Raw genomic sequence first — 22267 nt, forward strand, 5'->3', positions numbered from 1 at the left:
GTGTCGCTGCTCAGCTCGTGCACAAGCGGTAGTTGAGCGGCGCACTTGTAATCGTTAGCGTGCTTGCAGCGGATAATGTGTTCAAGAGGTGCACGAGGCGTGGAAGATACAGATATAGATTAGGCGACGATTGGTCCAAGTGAGCCCAGGTGCGTCTGTGTTCCAAGTAAGAAGCGGATATGGAGTGTTGCGACCTCATCAATCCCATTTTGCGAAGCGACAAAGAAAGCGAAAAACGAGCTGATAACTACGAACAAGAATACAGGATTCGGAAATCGTAGTGTGGATCATTGGAGCAGCTCGTTCAAGCTTTGTTGCTCATCACGAGAGCACGGAAAAATGCTACGGAGCCGATAGAAACGGATGGATTGTCCCACTTTGAGCACTCTGTGATTTCTGAGAAGTCCAACAAGACGCTCAGTCGACCGCTCATGGCAGCGAACATGCAGATCTTTGTGATGAGCGTAGACCCCGGTCTACGGAACATCATCTCTTTTGCCGTACCTATAAATGAAGAGTGCGAATCCGAAAACCGGACTAGAAAGCAGATGAAGCTGCTCAAATTTATGGGTCATGGTATTATCGAGAGTAGCGAACTGCGCACGACAGCAGACATTCTAACAGGTGGAATGACGACATCAGAACCCATAACGAGACGCTGGGCACCACGTCGAGCAGAACAGAATACTTTCTAGGCTCTACGCAGATACTATGTGACTGTCGAGGTGGCTACTGCGAGGATCCTCGGCGGGAGTGCCCGAGACAGCGCTGGGACAGCCGACGTTTTCCGGTCTACGACGGCAAGAAGCGTGCATCGACCAACTTATTCACTCAGTTGGAAAAGCACATCACCCACGCGTCGCATCATCTACTGGTAGACTACGGCGCTGGACGTGCCGTAGACGCACAGGCTGCGCTCGTGCTCTCTCCACGAGAGCTTACCTCGAATGAAGGAGTTGCTTCTCTGTGGTTCCCGTCGACGCCTTTGGAATGACATAAACGCATCTCGAGCACGAGTGCACGGCGATGCTTGTGGAAAAAAAAGCGTGAAACGGAGACAGATGTCCAAAATGGTGAAGAGGGCGTCGACGGATCGTCGGATGTCGAGGCAGTGGACAAGATCGGCTTGTCATCGTTGCATTTCTGTAGCAGCAACGTCAGCAACCACTTTCTGCCGAGAGACTTGAACCCACTGATCAAGAGACGGGGACATATCGTGCTTCTGGAGCATCCAGCGGCTCAGTGGCGAGCAAGACTTTCAGGTAGTCGTTTATGATTCAGTTTAGGTATCGTACTGAACCAAGGATGACTTTCGATGCGAAAATCAGTGCCCAGAAGAGCGCGCATTGGATTCCCGTCAAGATCAAGGCATTGGTATAGTCCGCAATCCGCACAAGCTCGACTACAGCCTATAAACCGAGAACGAGTCTCCTGAGTAGTGCGTGAACAATAAAAGTCTTCCATTATTCAATATTACAGAGTACACACACACACACAGAAGGGCACGGTGATGCGAAGAGGTGTACGCATCCGATGGCGTGCTGCTTGGGGTGTACTATACTTTGCAAGCGCGCCCCAGTCTTCCGTGGTCATGGATCGGGGCTCATTGCACTTGGAGGATGGCAGACTAGTCCGCTGGAAACTGGGTTCCAACGGTGGCATCTGATCGATGACCAACACGCTCCAAATGGAACGCGAACTCCAGTATTACTCAGTTGTAGTAGCATCATGTGCGCTTGTGATGCGCTGCTACGAAACCGTCTTGTTGTTGAGGAGCCCGATTTCGTGCATTCCAATGACACCGTCCACAAAACATTCGTCGCGCATATCGAAACAGATTCCAGTCGTGTGAGAACCTTGGCCCGTCGGAACTAGCCGGCAACAACACATTCTTATAAAGACGGTGCTCTCGTTCATGTGCGCGGGATACGCGCCAGCAGCGAGCATCTCCTTCAGCCGTCGCTTGATCGGTACGACTGCTCCGCTGCTCGTCGCTGCCGAGCACGCCTTTCTCGCAAGCGTGAAGCGCAGCTCCGAGTTGCGCTGGATGCCCATCTGCAGCCGAGGCATTATGCCTGGCACACCCCTCTGCATGCGCTGTCGATCTGCATCCTATCGCTCTATTGCATACGATAGGGTTGATGAGACGGATTCCCCTCTTCGACCATGCTCCGGTTGCTTCACCGACACAGGTTGCTCTTTGGCTTTCGAGTTTGCCTCCGGCGATGCTGGTGCTTGTGGCACAGTGCGAGCACGTTGGCGATCGTGCAGGTCCTGAGCCATCTGGTCGGCAAGTTCAGCTGCACTTGCTCCTAGAGTGCCGTGCTGGTTCCCCAGCCGCCGCTGCACCAAACGCTTTGCATGGTACGCAAATGACGTTCGATCCTCCTTAAAGTTCCGCGCGAGCGCCAGAAGTGCCTTATCGCCGTCGGCCGCCAAGTCTACAAGCCGATCATACTCGGCGCTGCTCAGGGCGCTGCCACCGCCAACGCTGTACAGAATGTGCACGAGCTGTATCGCCAGATCCTGCATTTCAGCCTCTGTTCGAGGCGTCGTGACTGAGCTACCGCTCGTCTCAGGGGCAGCGCTCTTGACGCGACCTGGGACCTGGCTTGAGCGAGGTATCAGGGGCGGCGCGGACTCGAGCTTGACGCCTCTGCGCGGTATAACAGCCTCTTGAGGCGAAACCAGCGACCAAAAGAGCCAGCTCGCATCCGGGAGCGCTCGTACATCGGCGTTCGTCCGTACGGGCTCGGTGAATATAGGAGCATAAAACACGGATATCTGTTTGATGTCGTCACCACGCAAGACAACGGTGGGAAACGGGGGCGGCTGCGCTTGCGCTATTCGCTGCCTCAGCGAAGTTACGGTCATGGAGTAGAGTTTAATGGTCGCCAAGTCACCATCAGGGTACTCGATGCAGCGCAGCGGCTTCCCGAAAATATAGGACTTGATGACGTTGAACACTATCGAAGAACCTCCGAGCAGCTTGAACGTGGCGTCAGCTTTGCCTAGTACTGCCGGAATGAGCAGTGGGGCCGGCGCCATGCGCCAGCGGCGGCCAGTGCGCTGCACTTACAGCGTCCCAGTACGGTTGCGTGACCCACCAGTGATGAGGGCGCTGTGCTCTTGCCACACGACTGTGCTGCACCCGGAGTCGCAGTACGGAGTTGGAAAAGTTGCCGCACTCGACAATGCCAGACGACTCGAAATGTTCGAAAGCGTCATGGCGATATTATGGTACATACATGAACATTACGCCCTCGCCTGCAATCCGCACCGCCTCCTTAAGTTGCGGATCCCATGCTCCCGCTACTGGCGGTGGAGATTCTCTGTGCGCTCGTCGCGTTCTAGGAGCATGCCTCACAATGCAGAGGCACCGCATTGCATCGAAGACACCTCGTGATAAGTCGTTGATGCGTAAAGGCTCGATGAGGCGCACACTTTTCGATTATGCGCTGCGGAATCGTGCCAGCTTTCCAGAACGGATGCCACGAAAAGCGCTAATGAGGTGCTTTGCCCTGCAGCTCGCAGTTGGCGGTACGTAGATCTCTGGGCTATTGCCATGGATGTGCATTCGTCTGCACACGCTGCCTCGAGGTCAAAACGATGCAGCTTCGGATCAGCATAGATGGCTCGAATGCTGTGCTCCGGGCAAGTGCCTGCCGTTTTCGGCTTCTGCCGGTGCCATGACGCAGTCGTCGTGCGGGAACACGGGCATACACTGGGAATCCCGTTCGCAGTGTCGACTGCGACGTCGCTGTCGCCGCGCACAGGATCCGCTTCGGTGGCGCGGGACGCTACTCCCCGGAAGCGCGTGTCATACAGGCTTCGGCTCTGATCCAGATCAAGGCCAAAGGTTGCTCGCAACTTTTTCAGCAAGTCCGCTGGGCGTATCATCATCGTCGTCATGGTTACCAGAAAGCAGTTGCTTTCGTCTTGCGTTCAGGAAACGGCGACGATGCCGAGCCCTGATATGTAGCCGATTCGAGAAGGCGCGGCAGTCCCGTACTTTGCATTCCGAGCAAAGCTGTTATCGAAGTGCTGCTAGTCGTCATCAGGACGTCTGAAGAGGCTCTAAACGAAGCAATGAATAGATAATCTTTTGTGAGGATGAATCTTAGACACGGGTCGCGCGATACAAGAGAGAGCGCAGCTCCACTGCAAGCGTGCGAGCCTGGTGCCCACAGCCAGACTGCTGTTCGGTTGGAGCTACCCGGCGGCGGGTTTTGCTACCGTACGCGTCGTGGAATACCGAATCTTCTACACCCGAGTCAGAATTAATGGAGGGCGTCCTCCACCACTGGCATACGCATACGAGTTTGCATGTCTTTCCATGGTCATCAGAACTAGACTTTGCAGGATTTTTCTGCAGCTGCTTCCGTTCCGTTTCTATAGTATCCGGTTTCACATATGCCGGTCTCTGCCTCGCCTCGAGTTTCAGTGCCAGCACTCGGAGGGCGTTGGTGCCAGCGCTCAAGTCCGAATTATGCCGATTCCGGTATTTCCGAAGCATTTCATGCACGGGTGGAGATTGCGATGCTCACCTTCTTCGAAGTCAGCGTCGATGAACTCGTCGAAGCGTTGCCATTTGACTATAGTCAGTTGTTCCCGGATGTTCGTGACCACTTCTCCGCCGAGCGCCGCCTTGGAGCGCGTAAACGCATGCTTCATCACTGCGTATATGGTTCTTGACAGGTTTAGAATGCCCGCCTCGATAAGCACTCCCATTTTCGCACCACGAGCGGTCCGCGACGCTCAAGGGCATTTCCTGGGCAATGCGTCCTGTGCAGACGCTGGCCGCTGCACGCCCAGGTGCACGCTACGCATTTCGATAGAGAATCCGCGCAACGAAATGAAGTACGCGGTAAACTAAAGTAAAGGAAGGAGAACCCAGGCCCGAGATCAAGTCGAGAAATTTTGATGCTTCTAAACTTCTTTTGTGGAAGCAGTGTCGTACGCACCACTTGACGCTATCGCTGTGATGATTCAGGTCTAAATTGAAAACACTTTTGCATGCAAACAGAAGAGGCGGCTTCCTCTAGCAACGTATCTTTCGAACGGTATTATACTGGTTTCCAATGTTGTTTCATAGATGGCCACTAAGAGATGAGGATTCGTCATTCCAACGGAATCCATTAGTTTACTTTAGCCTCTCAGTGAGCTTTCGGCAGGAGCTTCTGAAGAAGGCGTCAAGGGACGACATCGGGCGTTTTCCATATTTAATCTACAGTCAGTGAAACTGCAAATATCCCAGGCCCATGGACGGTAAATGAATATGCACTCACAGACGCCCCGCCAGCCGTTTTCAACCGGTCGACTGCTATCGGCTCTAGTTTCTCCATTTACACCTCGACTCTTAGAGGCTACCCCGCAAACCTCGCTTGCGTCAGCTCCTCGGGTCTCTTGTCTTCAGCGCAGCACATAGTCTGCTATTGATAGAAGCGTTGAATTCTCGGTCCACGAAGTACATGCGTGTATTGCCTCTGGTTGAACTCACTTTTGCAAGAATTCGTCGAAAACATGCCCTCCGTGCCTCTACAGCATGGTCGTCTTCATGTCGGGCATACACCTTTTCTCCTCCATCCCCCTCTTCTTTTTCTTCGTCACTTACTTTTCTCTGCTCAATCGTCGGCGCCAAGATGATTCGTTTCGCTTTTTTCCGGGAGCCGGCAACGGCGGGACCCTTAGACCTCGCTTGCATCTGCAGACCTTTCTGTCGGATTTTGTATTTCTTCAACTGAACGTAATTCTCTATGCCTTTAGGTGAGGAAGTTAACGAAGGTAGAAGCACTTGCACCAGAAGACGGCGTGTGCCCGGTGTCACCGTACTGAAACCTTCCCTTATTCGCCACAAATGCAGTCATAAAGTTTAACGATAGAAAGCTCTCCTTCGATGGGGTTCAACCAAGGAGTGCCCGGAGGAATGAGAACCAAATCTATCCCCCACAGAATCGGTAAAAGCTCGGGCGCAAGGAGAATGGTGAAAAGCCACGGTGTTCAACAGAAGGGCATCACCAAACGTCATGGGAAAGTCTTCAATGATTCGACAAGGTGGTTGGTGCTATTGGATAAGCCTTCTCTACGAGCGAAACTGAGGCCACCAAATGAATCCCCTGCGGCTAGAAGAGATGATATCCTTGTTCTCCTCGGGTTTGATCATATGTAAAACAGGCGCGCTCTCCGCGAGTACCCATATACGTTGTGATTGTTCCGTCCGAATGACGTCTCATCGACTGAAAAAACCAACCGAGGAACCTGTGCTTCATACTGATCGCTGAATTTCAGGAACGTTGCAGGTGCGACTTCGATGGAGAATGGCCGTGAATGAACTAGGCTTTTTTGTTCTACTTTATTCCAATTTTTTCAGGACCATATGATCAATCTTGTGAGAATTAGAGACGCCGATAGCACCTTCTATCGTCGCTTTTGCTTTCCCTAGAAGATGATCTACTGGTTATTCTCTACCATTGACCGCAAATACGCTTCAAGAATACCAGTTTTTGTAATGGGGCACATGGACCTTACTCTTTCAGTGCTCCTCAATTAGCTGAGTACTGTGGTATGAATGACATGAAGGAGGAATGCAGTCCTCCTTGCACTGTTCAGTAAAGGATACATACCCTAGAAGTAACTCGTCTACGATCTATCGGGTAGATTGGATCGTGATGTCGATCTCCTGTTATAAACTGCGAAAAAACATTCGATGACTCGCAGCGGAGATGAAATAATGAGTTGAAAACCTATAATCTGACATGGGTGTAGAGGCCCGCGTACCGGTCCATTGGCCTTGCATCCTCTGGCAAGAAAGTGTCGGCTGGCAGATCGCGCGTCTTTGCCGCTTCCGCTCCAGCAGAGCTGATCACGCGCTTCGCAATGCAGCACTGCTGATCGATTTCCCTAAAGACGCGTTCATGACTATTGCAACACCATACGTCTCATCGATGTCGCTAGAGATGCATCATAACGAATGCGATGCGGTACCGCTGATCGATGTCGCGTAAGATAAATCATACCAATTGCAACATTATACTAATGGCCATTGTCTCTAGAGTCACTTCAAGCCTATTGCAACTCGATATTGCTGATCGATGCCATTCGCAGAGCACCCTGCGTGCTTCGAAGCGGCAGGCCTCTCTGGACCGGAAAGCGCGACCCGCTGTGCGAACAGCGCCCCGATCGATGTTCCCACATATCCCTTACTTGTATACCCCTGGGCACCAAGCTTCAATGCCTCCGAGAATCGCAAGACCCGGGCTGATCACACCTGGGAGCGTCTTCTATGACGCTGCGTTCGCTACCCGTTGCGAAGCTCGCGTTGTCGTGCGCTATAGCGCGATCGGATCGACGTCTGGATCCCACGAGCAGCAGCGCAATGCAAATTCATGGTACATATCTGAATATAATGAGTCAATATATCCAACCATCGTATGCTGCACACCGCAGCCACGTGCATCTGCGCCAGTGGCTGCCAAAGGACGCAGGGAGCGCGTGCCTCCAGACTTGCCAATACGTGTGCTTCGTTCACTGTATGAGTGTGGCATCTGCCGTCACACTTCGGGTGGCTTTTCAAGCCGAAGGGACCGATGTGGTTTGCTCTTGCGCTATGGGCTCGCCGAATTGTCGTCTACTATGTCGCCCTCCGGGTTTATGTTGACGTTCGATGGACACGGAGGCGGGCTCGAGCTTTTGGCGAGGACGACGCGCGGTACGCTCTCCTCTGGTCGCGTTGCCATCGACGATGTGCTCGCCGTCTACTGCGCAGCATGTTGCGACTGCGAGGTCTTTGGCTTAAAGCTGGTCAATACGTCAGCACTCGTGCAGACGTCGTGCCTGTCGAGTACGTGGAAGAGCTCATGCAACTACAGGACGCCGTGCCTGCAGAGGCGGGAGATCGCGTGCGGGCTCGACTTGAGCGCGAGCTCGCTAGGGCACCTTTCCAACGTGGTCTTCTCGACGTGTTTGCGAATATAGACTTGGAGGAGCCGTTGGGATGTGCGAGCATTGCCCAGGTGCACCGTGCTCGGCTGCGCGGTTCGAACGCCCAGGTGGTCGTCAAACTTCGACACCGCGGCGTGAAGCGCGTTGTCGAACAGGATCTAGAAAACCTGCGCATCATTTTCGATTGGATTGCATACTACGAACCAGACTTTGATTGGCGAGAGCTCGTTCGAGAGTGGTCATCACGCGTACGCGAAGAGCTCGACTTTCGTCTGGAGGCCACGAACCTGCAGCGCACTCGGAACTCGCTCGCCCAAGCCGGCATGCTCTACACTGAGGTGCTTATGCCCCAGGTCTTCCCAGACCTGGTCAGTGAACGACTGCTCGTGATGGAGTACATGGAAGGCGTGCGCATCACGGCGTTCGGACCAGACGGCATTGCCCGGAACGCTGACGGCAGCGTTCGCCTCCGGTTAGAGCCTGCAAGCCTGGAGCTGGTAATGCAGCGCATTAGCCGTGCTTTTGCACACCAGATGCTTGTGGACGGCGTTTTCAACGGAGATCCTCACGGTGGGAATATTCTGGTCTGTGCATACCAACCGGGGGTATATCTCCCCGTCCTGCTCGACTTCGGACTCGTCATCCGAATGGAGGAGCGCATGCGCCAAGGCCTCGCGCGGATGATGCTAGCCGCCTCCGACGGGGACACGTTCCTGCTCATACGGTCGTTTGCGGAGATGGGTATTCGTTTCCCTGGCATCGAAAGTTCGAAAGATGTACCCAAAGGGTCAACGCAACACGATTCTACGGCGGTAACGTTGGACGGCGATCCCGGTCGGAGCATGGAGGTTGTGCAGTTTCTTTTTCGAAGCACAGCGCCCATTGAAGAGGCCAAGCGCGAGCAGGAAGCGTTTTACAGAAAGCGCTCTCAGCCACGCGATGCGTCCCTGCCGGGTCGGAACGATCCCGAGGCTGCCCCCAAAAAAGCGGTTGCATCAAAACCAAAAGATTTTCCCAGCACTACCATCCCCGGATCGATTATGTTCATGATGCGCGTCGTGGGACTCTTACGGGGTCTAGCTTCCACGCTAGGCGTGCGGCACGCCTTTCTTCCAGTCTTTCGGGAATATGCGCTGCGGTCGCTGCCTCCAGCGCCGGATACGTGGATTTCTCGGTCACCAGCACGGTCCCTGTCGGACAAGGTGCTCGCATTGTGTCATTCGCTCAAGGATCGCGTCGTGGGCATACAAGTGGCGGTCTATCATAAACACCGCTTACTCGTGGACGTCGCCTACGGCCGAGTCGACCCATACTCCTGGAACCGGGACGGTAGCAATATCGTAACACCAAAAACGCTATTTTCTTCGTTTTCAACCACCAAGGGAATCACCGCAATGCTGGTTGCGCGTGCGCTGCACCGAGTTCAAACTGCAGCAGCGTCAACATCAACAGCAAGAGCAGAGTCTTACGACGAAGGCTCGCTTGCGCGCTGGCGGCAGGGTTATCACACACCGGTGCATACGATCTGGCCAGAGTTTGGCACGAGTACCTGGAAACGCGCCTGTACCATCGGGCACATCATGAGTCATCGGTCGGGGCTGCAACACGCGTTACCTGCCTCTTTCAGTATGTGCAACGCCTTGAACTGGGACCTAATGGTCTCTGAGATCGCCCAGGTAGAACCTGTTTTCGAGCCCGGCACTCGGGTTGCCTACCAGTATCTCTCGTTCAGCTGGCTTGCTGGCGGTATCCTCGAGCGTTGTCCGACCTTGGATGCGCAGCGTCCGTACGCTCGGGTAGCGGAGCATTTGGCGCAACTGAAAGAGGCTTTTGGAATCGAACCCGATGAAGCATATATCGGACTTGAGATACAGCAGGTCGGTGGCAGCGACGACGGTACATTCGATAAGCACGGCGCTGTAGTTTGTGATACTCAGGGCATACCGAATGGCATCAAGGAGCACATGTCGGGGAATCCGCCGGTATCACGCGACCGCCTCGCAGTCTTGAACAAGTTTGGTGCCGGTCTCACCAGTGACGCGCTCCTTGGTGGTGATGGTGCTGCGACTGCGCAGGCGGAAGCCGCGGCACCAGCGGGTGAGCGCGCTTTTCCCGCTCCTGTGGATGCTGTTGCAACTTCTACGGATCCAGCCGGTTTGGAAACGGGCGAGCGACCCGCCTCGAGCACAGTCGAACGAGCCCATCAATCTACCTTGTCCGTGGTGAGCGCAGCGAGTTCGGATCTGCTCAATAGCGGTCTGGATGCCATTGGGACGCTCATGGAAGCCAACGATAATCCCCTGGAAAAACAACAACTTAGCCAGTTGCGAGAGCGAATCCAGCGAGAGAAGTTGTTCTGGGTACTCGATCCCTGCTTCTTCAATCATTTGTTGGTACGCAAAGCTTGTCTTCCTGCAGCGAATGGTCACTTCACAGCTCGGGCTTTAGCGCGCTTCTACGATAAGGCAATGCAACAGCCGTGGTGGCGAATGGCAACCGAGGCCGTTCCCGACAGTGACTGGACTCTGGGCGGATTGCTTCGCTTTGCGGACGGTCTTATTATAGGCCATGGTGGTATTGGGGGCTCCTTTGCGCTGGCGATCCCAAAGGCCCAGCTCACCATTGCTATCACTGTCAACCGTCTGGAGCTCAGTCGGAATGGTCCATCTGTGGCCGAACATGTTCTGGAGTTGGTTGCTAAGGATCTTCACATCAAGCGCTTTGCTCCAAAGAGACTTTTTCGGAGGCGCTGAACAAGTCATCAATTCGTTGCTCTTGTTTCATGACGCCAGAAGAACACACAGAGCCGCTACTAGGGTGATGGACGCGTTGAATCAGTCATCACTTGGCTGTGCTTGTTCCGAGGCACCTGAGAAACACACAGAGACACTAGAAGTGTACCTGGCGCCTTGTTGTTGACCGCCGCGTGTACCAGCCGCACTGCAACTAAGACGCGCGATGCATTCCATTCCGTGGTAGTCGTCGTATCCGGCCAATGTATATAAGCTTCGAATGAACCCAGAGAGCGCCAATGACCTCCCCAGTGCAACTGGTTTCGGACTCGGGATACAAACTCGTGTCCAGGCGCTGCGCGTTTAGTTTACAGCGGTTGGCATCGAGAGAAGACGCCGATAAGCGCTGCTTTGCCAGCGGAACATGTACGTATTCGCCGACTCCCCTAAGAAAGTTCATTAGGTTTCGGACCTCGCTTGCTTTAAAGTCCAAATTGATTCATGCGGAAACCACCGATGCTGACAATCGGAAAGCAGCGTTCAGTATCGATAAGCACCGCTCCAGAGTGTGCACTTGTGTACGGTTACTGCTGGTGCTCAAGTGCGTTTCATCGCTTACCGAGCTCGTTCGTAGTTCAACGTAAGCGGCATCGTACGTATCCGAAAACAGGCATCATGCCTCGTTTCGAATACGTTCGGTGGTTGGTAAGGCTCTGATGCAATCACTACAGCTGCTGTGTTCTATTGCGGTTATGCTTCGTTGGGTGCCAAAGCATACTTCGCGAGTGGAACTGCGCACCTGGGCTACCCCAGCAACGAGTACAGCAGCGTGTCAAGCGTCGTGTTTCCGGCCTGCATGCCACATGAATGAAAACAACGTTACCTCAAGCAACCAGATAGCTTGCTTCCCAAGCGGGGTCGCCACTAGCACCTTCGGGACAAGCGAATGGCAGCGCTGGGGTCACCGCACGCATACGAGCCCAGCAGCAACGAAATCTTGCGTCAGTGTGGACGAGTGAGCGCCACGCAGCACTGGACTTGGAACCTAAGCAAGTGCATCCGTTGCCCCTCTGTTCGTCCGTCGTCGAGCACACTTCTGCGCCGACACAGTGCACTGCGCATAGGGCGTCAGCGCTTTTTCGGAAACGTTTGCAGCAGTGAAGCTCTTCTAGGATCACTAAGCACGTCTCTAATTGGCTTCGGAACGCTTCAGGTCTCGAGCACAGTTCCGCATAAACGCGGTGCACAGCTCACAGGGAGACAACGCCTTATTGCAGTTATTGTTAGTGGTAAAATACCTTCCCGTGCTCGTTTACGCATACAAGTCGATCAGTCCAGGGAAGCTATCGTCAATGAGCGCTGCTTTGCAGGAGCGCTTCCCGTCCAAGGCCCGCGGTCATGAACAAGCAGGACAGCGTACGGGCGTTACAGCGACAAAACTACGGTACGCTGCGTTTGTAGTCGAGAACTCGAGCGTGTTTTCGCATGCCTACGCCCTTCAGAGACGCTACACTGTTGAAACTGGTGGACGCGGGCCTGCTTAGACTAGAAGGTCATATTCATGCAAGATGAATGCGGACCAAGTTGCTGCACTCGCTCGTGCTGTCGCGGAAACAACCTGGCAAGGTACGCTTCAGTATATAGTTGCCAGTACCGCGTTGAGGCAAGAGCCTCTGAGCAAACCGCAACTTCAGTGGACATCAAGTTTGCGGAGGGCGCTGCATTTGGCCAAAACAGCAAATTATGGTGCCCCGACCAGCAACCAGGAGTCTGCAGTGCTGAAAGCACCTGCTGAGGCTGCGACTGTGGTACAAAGCGACGCAGCAGTCGCCGGTCAAACTACAGTCCTTGCAGCGTTTACAGGGGCCGCATGGTACCTCCAAGGTGCACCCGCACCCAAAATAAGTCTAGAGTGGAATGATGAGGTCTCCGCGGACGACCTATTGGACCCGTGGGGGCTCGTGCTTCCCATGTGCTGCTGGACGTTACCGGAGCAGTCAACGTCAATAGCAGCGACAGCGCTCGCGTTCGAAACTAACACGCACCCAGGGATATCTTCACAGAGTATCGAGCCAGCATGGAATACTGCCGATACACTGGATATGTTTCCAGCAGTCTGGGATCCGCAGTACTACGTGCGTGGTCGCGGTGACGGCATCAGGCGTTTCGCGAGACCAAAGCAACTGCAACCTCCAGAGCAAATGCGGCCGGTTGTGTCTTTATCCGGGCAAGTAGATGACCAGCTGCCGAGCAGGCCGGACGCTTCAGACGAACGCAACGATTCGGACTGGTGGAACGTATGTGTAGAGCGTATCCAGAAGTGGAATCCGCCTCTCTGGATGCCAGCAACACAGCCACCTAGCCAGCTCAATTGGGTACCTCGGAGACAGACCAAGCAGAACCTTCTTGATCGAATACATCTTGATGAAGCATACCTGCAGTCTTTGGAGCAGCGACGAGCACGCGAGTCGATCAGTAACCCCAATGGAGGAAGTGCCCTTGCCTACATCGCCGGCGATGCGGATGAACTCGGTGGACTCGCCTTCACAGGTCGAGTCATGGAGAGAAGCCGGCAACCCGGATTTTCCTGGGCACAAGCCTTCGAACCTGAGCAAGGCGATGAGATCCTTTTCGGTATTCGACTCGAGCAACTAGAGGAAGAACCTGAGGAATCGACGGCTGCTAGAACGCCTCGGATTGCTACGGCAAGGACGCTGGAAACTGCAACTGATCCACCGCGTGCGGTTCCTTCTCTGCCCGCGCTTGATCGACTGGATGCACGTCTGGCCTCAGTCGAGCGCTCACTGGAAGAGCTTCTCCGACCCGAACAACAGCAAAGCGACCTCGGCATTGGTGCATCAACTAATATGCCAAATGTATCAGCAGTAGCAGCAGCAGGAGGAGGAGGAAAGCCAGCCCGGCGCTCTGTCTATGCGCTGGTCGACGAGTCGGATCCAGTGGACTTTGCGCAACGCGTCCCAAAGCCAGCACTCGAGTTTCCCTTTGAACTAGATCGCTTCCAGAAGCAGGCCATTCTGCACATTGAGCGCGGAGAGAGCGTCTTTGTCGCAGCTCACACCTCTGCAGGGAAGACAGTGGTTGCTGAATACGCGATTGCGCTGGCTCGCGCTCATGCAACCAAGGCAATTTACACGAGTCCCATCAAGACGCTCAGCAATCAAAAGTTTCGGGATTTTAGTGATCGTTTTGGTTCGGAGTCAATTGGTTTGATCACGGGCGATGTCTGCATCCAGCCAACGGCTCCCTGTCTAATCATGACAACAGAGATTCTGCGCTCGATGCTCTACCGGGGTGCCGACCTCATTCGGGACGTCGAGTGGGTCATCTTCGATGAAGTCCACTACGTGAACGATGAAGAGCGTGGTGTCGTCTGGGAGGAGGTCATCATTCTGCTGCCGGAACACGTCAACATCATCATGCTTTCGGCAACGGTGCCGAACGCGCAAGAATTTGCCGACTGGGTTGGACGCTGCAAACAGAGACCTGTGTATGTCATCACGACGAGCCACCGACCAGTGCCGCTTCAGCATTATATCTACGCGAAGAACGATCTCATTCTCGTGAAAAATGCACGAGGGGATTTTCTCTCACAGGGCTACAAGGCCGCTCAGGATGTGGAGCGGGAACTCGTCGCCAAGCGCGGAGCGAAAGCGCACCTGGCACCTGCTGGGATACTAGGACGCCCAGCCTGGGGTACATTGGTGCAGTTCCTGCGCAAACGAGAGCTTCTACCGGCAGTAGTTTTCTGTTTCTCTCGCAAGAGATGTGAAGAGGCAGCGGACAGCCTTGGTACATTGAATCTACACCAGCAGAACCCGGGCGAAGCGCATCGGATCCACGTTGTGGTCGAGTCGGCACTCTCGCGCTTGCAAGCGGCGGATCGGCGTGTTCCACAGATTCAAAGAGTTCGTGACCTCCTGCACCGAGGCATCGGCATCCACCATGCCGGACTGCTGCCCATCGTGAAAGAGATGACGGAAATTTTATTTCAACGGGGCCTCGTGCGGGTCCTCTTCGCCACCGAGACGTTCGCCATGGGTGTGAATATGCCCGCACGCACCGTCGTCTTCAGCGGCATTCGCAAACACGATGGAAGGCAGTATCGACTGCTGAGTCCTGGTGAATATACCCAGATGAGCGGGCGAGCCGGTCGCCGGGGCCTCGACGCCTATGGCATCGTGATCCTCTTCTTCTCCGTAGGCGAACTCCCGACTGAGCTAGACCTGAAACGCACTATGACAGGAGTGCCACCCCGGCTTTCAAGCCAGTTCCGCCTCTCCTACAACATGATACTGAACTTGATTCGAACGGAGCGCGTGCAGGTCGAAGAGGTGATCCGCAGGAGCTTCACTGAAGCGGAGTCGTTTGGCGCGGAACGCCGCATCCAGCGCCTGCTGGTGCACGGACGCGCGAACCTCGCACGCATAGATTCGGAACTAGCGACATTTGGGGATCAATTTTCACAATACTATACCTATGTCAATCAAGTTGTACAGCGTGCCAGCGCTGTTCATGAGCAGCTATTCTCCGTGGGTCCGCATGGCTACGCCAGCATCACTGCGGTCCCTGGTCGAATGCTGTTGCTGCGTCGTACCGATGGTGGCATTGCTTTGGGGATCGTTGTCGGTGCAGCAGCGGAGAAGCGGTATCGGGCATCCGCGCAACATCTACTGGAGGAAATCCGGCGATTGGTGGTGCCAGTTCTGGTACTCCTGGGTGGCCCGGCGCTTCGCGACACCGTGTTTGCGCTATCCGAGGAGCCGTCTGCCCAGGTCGGAAATGCCGCTAACGACGCGGGTGCACGCTCGACGAGCGTGTTCACCGAGCCTGTGCGGCTTGCATATCAGCAGCGGTTGCACGGTCTGGAGTTTTGCATCGGAGATGCGGTCCCGAGCGAGATTCTCACAGTCTATCATCAGGTGCTGTCCATTCCGAACGAGAAAAATCTTGAGCGTTCGCTCTTCCCGCTGCGCGGTCGTCCAAACTTGGAGCTCGTGGCCACGCTGCTCGAGTCTTTGCGTTCCGTAGCGGAACGGTTCGGCGCAGCTGATGCAACATCGGAGTTTTTGGTGGGTATGCATCCACGGGAGCATTGCGGTATTCCAGATTTGGAGCTCGAAGCAAAATGGATTGAAAAAGAGCGTCTCCTTCGTGACCATATTCTGAACTCTGCGTGCTTGTGGGACGCCTATAATCGCAGCGTTCTTGCTACCGCGTTTGAACTTGCGGAACGGCGCCACCGTCTTGAGCAGAAGCTCGAGTATCTGCAGTATGCGAGCAGCTATCGCTCTCTGCAACTCCTACCGGACTATATGCAGCGTTTGGCCGTTCTCGAGCGACTTGGATACATAGAGCGCAGCGGTTCTGGAAACAACTTGGACTACGACCCGGTGACGTTCTCGGATGCCGAGCGGCCGCCGTCCAACGGGCTCATGGTGACGCTCAAAGGGCGAGCCGCCTGCGATGTGGGCACCTGTGATTCTTTGCTTTTGGTGGAATCCATGTTTGAGGGGATCTTCAGTGACCTTGAACCCTGCAGTATTGCAGCACTAGCCTCCTGTCTGGTATTCCAGGAGAAACTAGATCCCAGCGAGTACATCTTGCCAGATCAGGCCGCCCGTTCCGAGTTAGATGGCCTGCAGCTGGATGCAACGGCGATGGAGACGCTGGCTGCCTCCCTGAACAAACTCAAGCGCGTTGCGTTAGCTCTCGGAACCGTCCAAGCAGAGTGCGGTCTTCCGGTGTCACCCAGCGAGTATCAGAGCATGACGGTGAACCCGGGTCTCTTGATTCCCGCGCTGCTTTGGGCTCAGGGCGCTCCATTTAAAGATATTTGCGTATGGACGCCGGTGCAAGAGGGAAGCATTGTTCGCACGATTGTGCGCTTGAGTGAGCTCCTTCGAGAGACCGCCGATGTTGCTCGCGTTATTGGTGACAGTCGGCTTCTGTCCAAGGTTGACACCGCCTCGCGCTCGATCAAGCGAGACATCATTTTCGCTGCCTCGTTGTACGTTGCGTGAGAAGCAGGCGTTCTCAAGATGCTGCGAACACGGCGAGTATTTGTGTGTATTTATGATGCACCCTTAGTTCGTCTGGTCGAGGCTTGGATGCAAGCACCCAGCTTGTGCCATCTTGGGAAGGGTGTCATGCTATTTGGCCGAGCATCTATGGATCTAGTTCCTTGATCGGAAACAGCTGCGTCTATGAGGTTGCACCTTATGCATTGTAGCTGCCGATGACTTGCGGTACGAATGTGCATCTTGTTGTGCTGGCGAGCAAGGCCCTTGTTGGTGCCTCGAATCGATCGCTAATCGGCAGTCAATGGGGAAAGCTTCCAAGTAAGCCGGTTTGTCGGAGCATGGATCGATATTTTCTGCCGCGCGTGCACGCCCCGCTTTGATCCCTCGTAGCGGATTCGGATTGGAGTGCTCTGCGAAGCGCACAAGAAGCGCACTCCTTGAGCTGTCATGTTCCTCTGCGCAATTCCCACCGAGAGGCATGCCTGCGTCTTGGCTTCCCTGGATTCGAATCCAGGAGTGCAAAATCGAGTTTCTGAGGCAACCAGGCAGGCAGGCAGGCAGGCAGGCAGACCGATGGACAGACGAGATTGGCTCGTCAAATGCGTCTATAATGCGAGACCACATATTCAAGCATCGTTTAACGCGCGCTTTATATGCGTTCTCGTCCTGCCGAAGCGCTTCTGCGCGACCGATGTCCCAGCATCGGCGAGGCCGTGCTTGGTTTATGGGATCCTTGCATTGTGCTTCGAACGCGAATCTAATAGCGAACGGTTCCATTGCAAATCCATACAAAACAGGCGATTTCTGGGAAACGAAAGGCTGTTCCGTTGGCAGGACATGCAAGGCAGCAAGCTTTGTACACAGCAGAACCCGAGGTATCCGTGAATTCGAAACGTTCTATGGACTCTGGGGGCGTACCGGTTATGGAATAGCCATCTGTGCGATGTGTCGATGCCGTTTGGATCCCAGGCTTTTACATACATCTCCACGCAGGTGGAGGAGGATCGCGAAGCATACACCCAGAGTTGTGTTTGCGAAGCGACCCATAAACGGTCCAATCGTGTGCTATCGTCTTCCTGTTTCGAACGCAGCAAATGCACCGCTGAGCGAAACTGCGCATCGAGCGTGTGGCTGGGTAAGCTTTCGGGCTAGTCCAGATATGGTCAGTGTATCGACGCCGTCAGCTGCCTTGCCATTGGCACGCGAACGAGCCGGCGACATTTTTTCCATGGCAGTAATGCCGCTGCTTTTGTGGATGTGCTCTTACAAAGCGATGCAGATAAGCGCCGAGCGTGCATGGCTCTGTTTCCGTTGTGCAGTTTTCGCTAGAAACTTGACAGCCAATGATACGAGCGGCACTACTCGAGCGTCACCGCGCTTCTTTTCCATAGACTTCGTAAGAGCCTGGGCGTGCTTCGATTCCGTTGTGTTGCTGCGATATTCGAGAATCGTTTGGCGGACCGAGGCCAATTGCAGTCGAGGACATGCAGTAGTGCCCGCCGACATGTCGCTTCTGCACTGCTCTCGATGAGCGCTTCCAAGAGCGACTACAGCAGCGCGATATGCGAATCGCAGTGAACGCTTCCCCGCAGGAGCTCAGTTGCAACTGGATGCATTCGACATACATAAAATATTGGTGAGAGGTACAATCTCAGTAAGATTTGCCCCATTCACTGTTACAAGCGCTGCCGCTGACGCACCGCTGCCAGCTCCACAGCGATTCAGGGTGCAGTTCGCTAGGACGGCACATGGACAAAACTCGGACACCCCACCGACAGCTATCACCACAGCGAATGGGTTGTTTGGATTTGACGAGACCGCGGCGGCAACACGCATGCATGTCTGTTGCAGCAGTGCACCTACCGTCGAACAGTTGAAGGAGCTTGTTACAGAGGGCGACCCTGATGGTACGCCTGACGGCAACGCAGAAGCCGCTGCTAACGATGTCGTTGAAGGCGAACCTGAAGGTATCCCTGAAAAGGATGCTGACAATGTTCTCGAAGGTAACACTGATGGTATTCCTGACGGCACTCGTGTCAGGGACGCTGACGGTATCCCTGGTACCATCGCTGCGAACGGAGAACTCGAAGGGGAAGCAGAAACTTGCGTTTCCAAAACACCTATATGTAGTAACTCATCTGCTTCGTCCATAGTCGCGTCGACGGCAAAGTTTCGCGGACACGCTCGCCACAAAAGCAGCCAGCATAACAGGTAAAGAAGCAGCGAGCGGACACGCACCGATAGAAACCCACGAGTCTGCGAACCAGAAACGCGCCACCATCTGGAATAGAAAAGCCTGGACAATGACATATCCTTTTTACACTGACCACAGGAAAGCCAGTCAGCAGAAAGCACACACTATCCGAGCACCAGTGCACCAGCTTCGCAGACGCGGTTCAAGAGAAAACAGCAATTTGAAATTTAGACGCGCCAGCAGCGGCATGCGAGCATCCCTACAGAATGGTGTCTGGCGATAACGATGAGGTCGCAGATTCTCTACTGCTCCATGGGACAGCACACGGTGTGTCGTATGTTGACCACGATGCTGCCGAGCTCTGTTGCTCAAAGACGAAAACCTTGTGACTTGGTTCCCCTGGGAAAAGCGGCAATGACGAGGCTTAATTTTGGCGAGCGCTTCTCAGCTATGGATTGCTGACGGTTGCATGCACGACTCCAATACATACCATCACAGAGCACGAACTGAGGCAGTCAAGCACGCGCTTCGAAGTCCAGCACAAATTGTCTCCGATTCTCTTAGAGGACACCAGAGCATGGGCAGTGACGTTTATGCGCAGTCGACGCAGCAGGCGCGCATGGCGATACCGTGTACCATCTGCGCTTTACGTCGATGCTGTTCAGAGACATGGCGACTTGGGTCGTTGCTGCACGGCGACAACCGTAGAGGCACTTTCAGGGGTATAGCAGAAGTCCACAGCAGCTGTAGCTTTCCAAGTTTTCGCTGTATCTAGTTGGTGTTCGTTTGGGAAACACTGGTATAGAGAGTGAAGCAATGCTCTGCCCGGACAGTCATGATGCTCGCCTGACTGATGGCCAGCGCTTCGCCTTCGCGTATCCACGGGGCGATGTCAGTCGGATCCGCCTATCTGACGCCACGAATAACAGCAACCTGTCCGAGCTGCGTTCGTATCGCGTTCAGCACGTGCAACGAACGATAGGTAGAACACCCGTACATGAATTTCGAGACACGCCCAGCGGTTACTAATGCGACAGTGCTGACCCTATGGAGCGGATGCACGACAGAGGCAACAGTGCCGGAACGTGTTACAGCACGAAGCGTCCGCGGCGATCTAGAGACCTATGCATGACAACAAAGCGACGAACGAAAGGCATGTATCATCCGGCTCGCGGTGCCTCTGCCGATATCGCGATCTCACATAGTTGCTGCTCTAGACGCATCTTGCTCGCAATAACCGGCGTGATGGAATAAGCGCTGGCATCGAATTTCGTTGGACATTGACAGTACAGCCCAATGCTTGATGCAACAGGCGATCAAGCGTCAAAGAGAAGAATTGGATACCAGATTTTTTTGGTTTTACAAAACGTTCACATCGACCGCGGATTCCATATCGCGAGATGGGTATTGGCTTTAGGAAGCATCCGTCAAACTGGACCCTACCTTCAAGTTCCACCATCGGTACTTTTTCTCTGATAGACTAGTCGTTTCGTACGTTTTATCGTGTGCCGGGTGCCCCTCTTGCTGCACACGCAATCGCGTCGAAACCGCTGGAGCAGATGCAGCGCGGAGACAGAGCGGCGTTGCCATGCCACTGAGGGCGTCGGCTCGAGGCGTTGTTCACCCGGTGTCGAGTCTGATCTCATCGTTGATATGTACTCAGCCAGTCTGCGTATGCAGACTTGCCTTTACTGCACGGCACATTGGAGATGCATGGCAGTCAGGATGAATCCTGGGGGCCGCCCTTCTCCTTCGCTCTCGTGCATGGAACGCGTTGTCGGTTCGCGACGCGGCATTAGCTTGGCATCCGCCAGTGCGCAGGTCTACAAAGCGCTCGTCTCGTGTGCTCATCTGGTTCACGACACTGAAATCCAGCCTATTCTGGGACGAGGAAGTTGCGCTACTCGAGGTCCTCTGGATCTGATTCGTGAGCGTTGCGCAAATTAGCCTCATTGTTGATGAGATTAGTGTGACACCGCTGTAGTTGTTCGAGTCTGTTGGAGGATCCATTTTGAGAATGGGTACCACCTCAGCAATCTCCCGTACATCTGGGATGTACGTTTCTTCAAACATGCGTTTGATGAGCTCCAGCAAGCGTTTGCCTAGGATTGTGTCACATTCATCATGTATCGATGGGTCCCTGGCGTCTCATCTTCTGGTAGCACCAATTTGTGCCACTCCGTAAGGATACCGTCAGTGCCTGATGCTTTGCGGTTTCTTATGTTTAGCAGGGTCTCATCTAGTTCAGGCCAAAAGATTGTGTCGTCCTTTTCCGGTAGCGGGTCAAGTTGTCATAGTTTGGGTCTTGACAGTTTCCAGATTCGTCCGCACGCAGCTCTGTATAATGGTCTGTCCAGGCTCCATTCACTGAGGCACTTTCTGTCTCCAACTTTCCTTTCTAGTGGATTGGTTGGATCCCCACGGACTGTACTGGTTGGCCAAGCCTCGTACGGATGTAGAGCCAACTCTCATCTTCGTTGGTGCTCTCGTGGAGAGATTTGCCCAGAGAGGCGCTTTTGCGGCTTCTATCCGTTCGCATGTCTTCTCTGGTAAGTTTTTTTTCTTTTGATAGCTTCCTCGCGTTGCCCCTGTAGCGCCGGCAGGACTGCACTTACTTTCTTGCCTCCAGCTGTGGGTCAAATGGCGGTGTGGACGACGACCTTTTCGAGTTGGTAGCATTCACCAATCCGTCCTTTGGTACGTCATTTTAGGTACCGTGGTTTGCTACTGTTGCGTTCTGATGCAAGGAGTCCCAGTTCTCTGGCAATCAACTGATTCTCATCCACAAACTCGCGTCTCAAATTGATTGAGGGTTTGCTTGCACGTCTTTTAGGATCTATAGCGCTGTGAGCAGGGGTCTGGGTTTGATGGCAGTTTTCTGAGATCCTGCTGGGGTGCTATCGCCGGGGATCACTTGTGATGTGCTCGCGAGAGCCCCAGCCTATGGGCTCGTTTGGGAGTTCTTCTTTCAGTTCTTCTGTTTTTTTATTGGACTGCTTCTTCGGGCCCTTCCCTAGGCGGCTATCTCTCGTTACTGTTCTATTACGTGGATCATGAGGCCACTGTGTCTCTTCTTCCGTATCTCGTTCGGTATCTTTCTCTCCTGTAGAGTCCTCTACTTGCATCAGTTCTTCGTTACTGTACTGGTAGATCGATATCTCGTAGTTCAATTTCGAGGTTATCCCGCTAATATTCCATGATGCGAAACCTATCGAGTTGTAGCGCAAAAGGGGATAGGAATAGCGTTGGATACTCCAGAGATACGTCGTCGATTTAGTCGCATCCTCCAGAGGGTGTGTGAGCGCCCATGCCACCAGTGCCTCCTGGATTCCAGTCGTTCATTGAGAGCTTGGCTCAGC

The 22267-nt window shown here is 54.2% G+C and overlaps 4 protein-coding genes and 1 non-coding gene across 5 annotated transcripts, besides 2 other annotated features; 3 read left to right on the top strand and 2 right to left on the bottom strand.

Annotated features, from left to right (window-relative positions):
- Nucleotides 1-2112: 2112 nt before the first annotated feature.
- CYME_CMA054C (hypothetical protein) lies at nt 2113-3048 on the bottom strand (the record flags this gene model as incomplete). Its single annotated transcript, XM_005534996.1, has 1 exon — nt 2113-3048. One exon carries the CDS (start codon nt 3046-3048, stop codon nt 2113-2115), a length of 936 nt encoding a protein of 311 aa, XP_005535053.1.
- A 3327-nt stretch (nt 3049-6375) lies between these two features.
- Nucleotides 6376-6986: a sequence feature (possible transcribed region).
- A 600-nt stretch (nt 6987-7586) lies between these two features.
- On the top strand, nt 7587-10694 carry CYME_CMA056C (unknown kinase with aarF domain, fused with possible beta-lactamase; the record flags this gene model as incomplete). The annotated part of the gene is made up of 1 exon (XM_005534997.1): nt 7587-10694. The coding sequence occupies one exon, from the start codon at nt 7587-7589 to the stop codon at nt 10692-10694; it is 3108 nt and encodes a 1035-aa protein (XP_005535054.1).
- Nucleotides 10374-12100: a sequence feature (possible transcribed region).
- A 141-nt stretch (nt 12101-12241) lies between these two features.
- On the top strand, nt 12242-16714 carry CYME_CMA059C (probable viral mRNA translation inhibitor SKI2; the record flags this gene model as incomplete). Its single annotated transcript, XM_005534998.1, has 1 exon — nt 12242-16714. One exon carries the CDS (start codon nt 12242-12244, stop codon nt 16712-16714), a length of 4473 nt encoding a protein of 1490 aa, XP_005535055.1.
- On the bottom strand, nt 12882-15061 carry CYME_CMA058T. Its single transcript, XR_002461195.1, has one exon. It is a non-coding gene; the product is annotated as a hypothetical transcript (transcript).
- A 478-nt stretch (nt 16715-17192) lies between the features above and the next one.
- Nucleotides 17193-18245, top strand: CYME_CMA060C (hypothetical protein; the record flags this gene model as incomplete). Its single annotated transcript, XM_005534999.1, has 1 exon — nt 17193-18245. One exon carries the CDS (start codon nt 17193-17195, stop codon nt 18243-18245), a length of 1053 nt encoding a protein of 350 aa, XP_005535056.1.
- Between the last annotated feature and the right edge of the window lie 4022 nt (nt 18246-22267).

This window comes from Cyanidioschyzon merolae, chromosome 1, assembly GCF_000091205.1.
Source record: "Cyanidioschyzon merolae strain 10D DNA, chromosome 1, complete genome".
NCBI lineage: Eukaryota > Rhodophyta > Bangiophyceae > Cyanidiales > Cyanidiaceae > Cyanidioschyzon > Cyanidioschyzon merolae.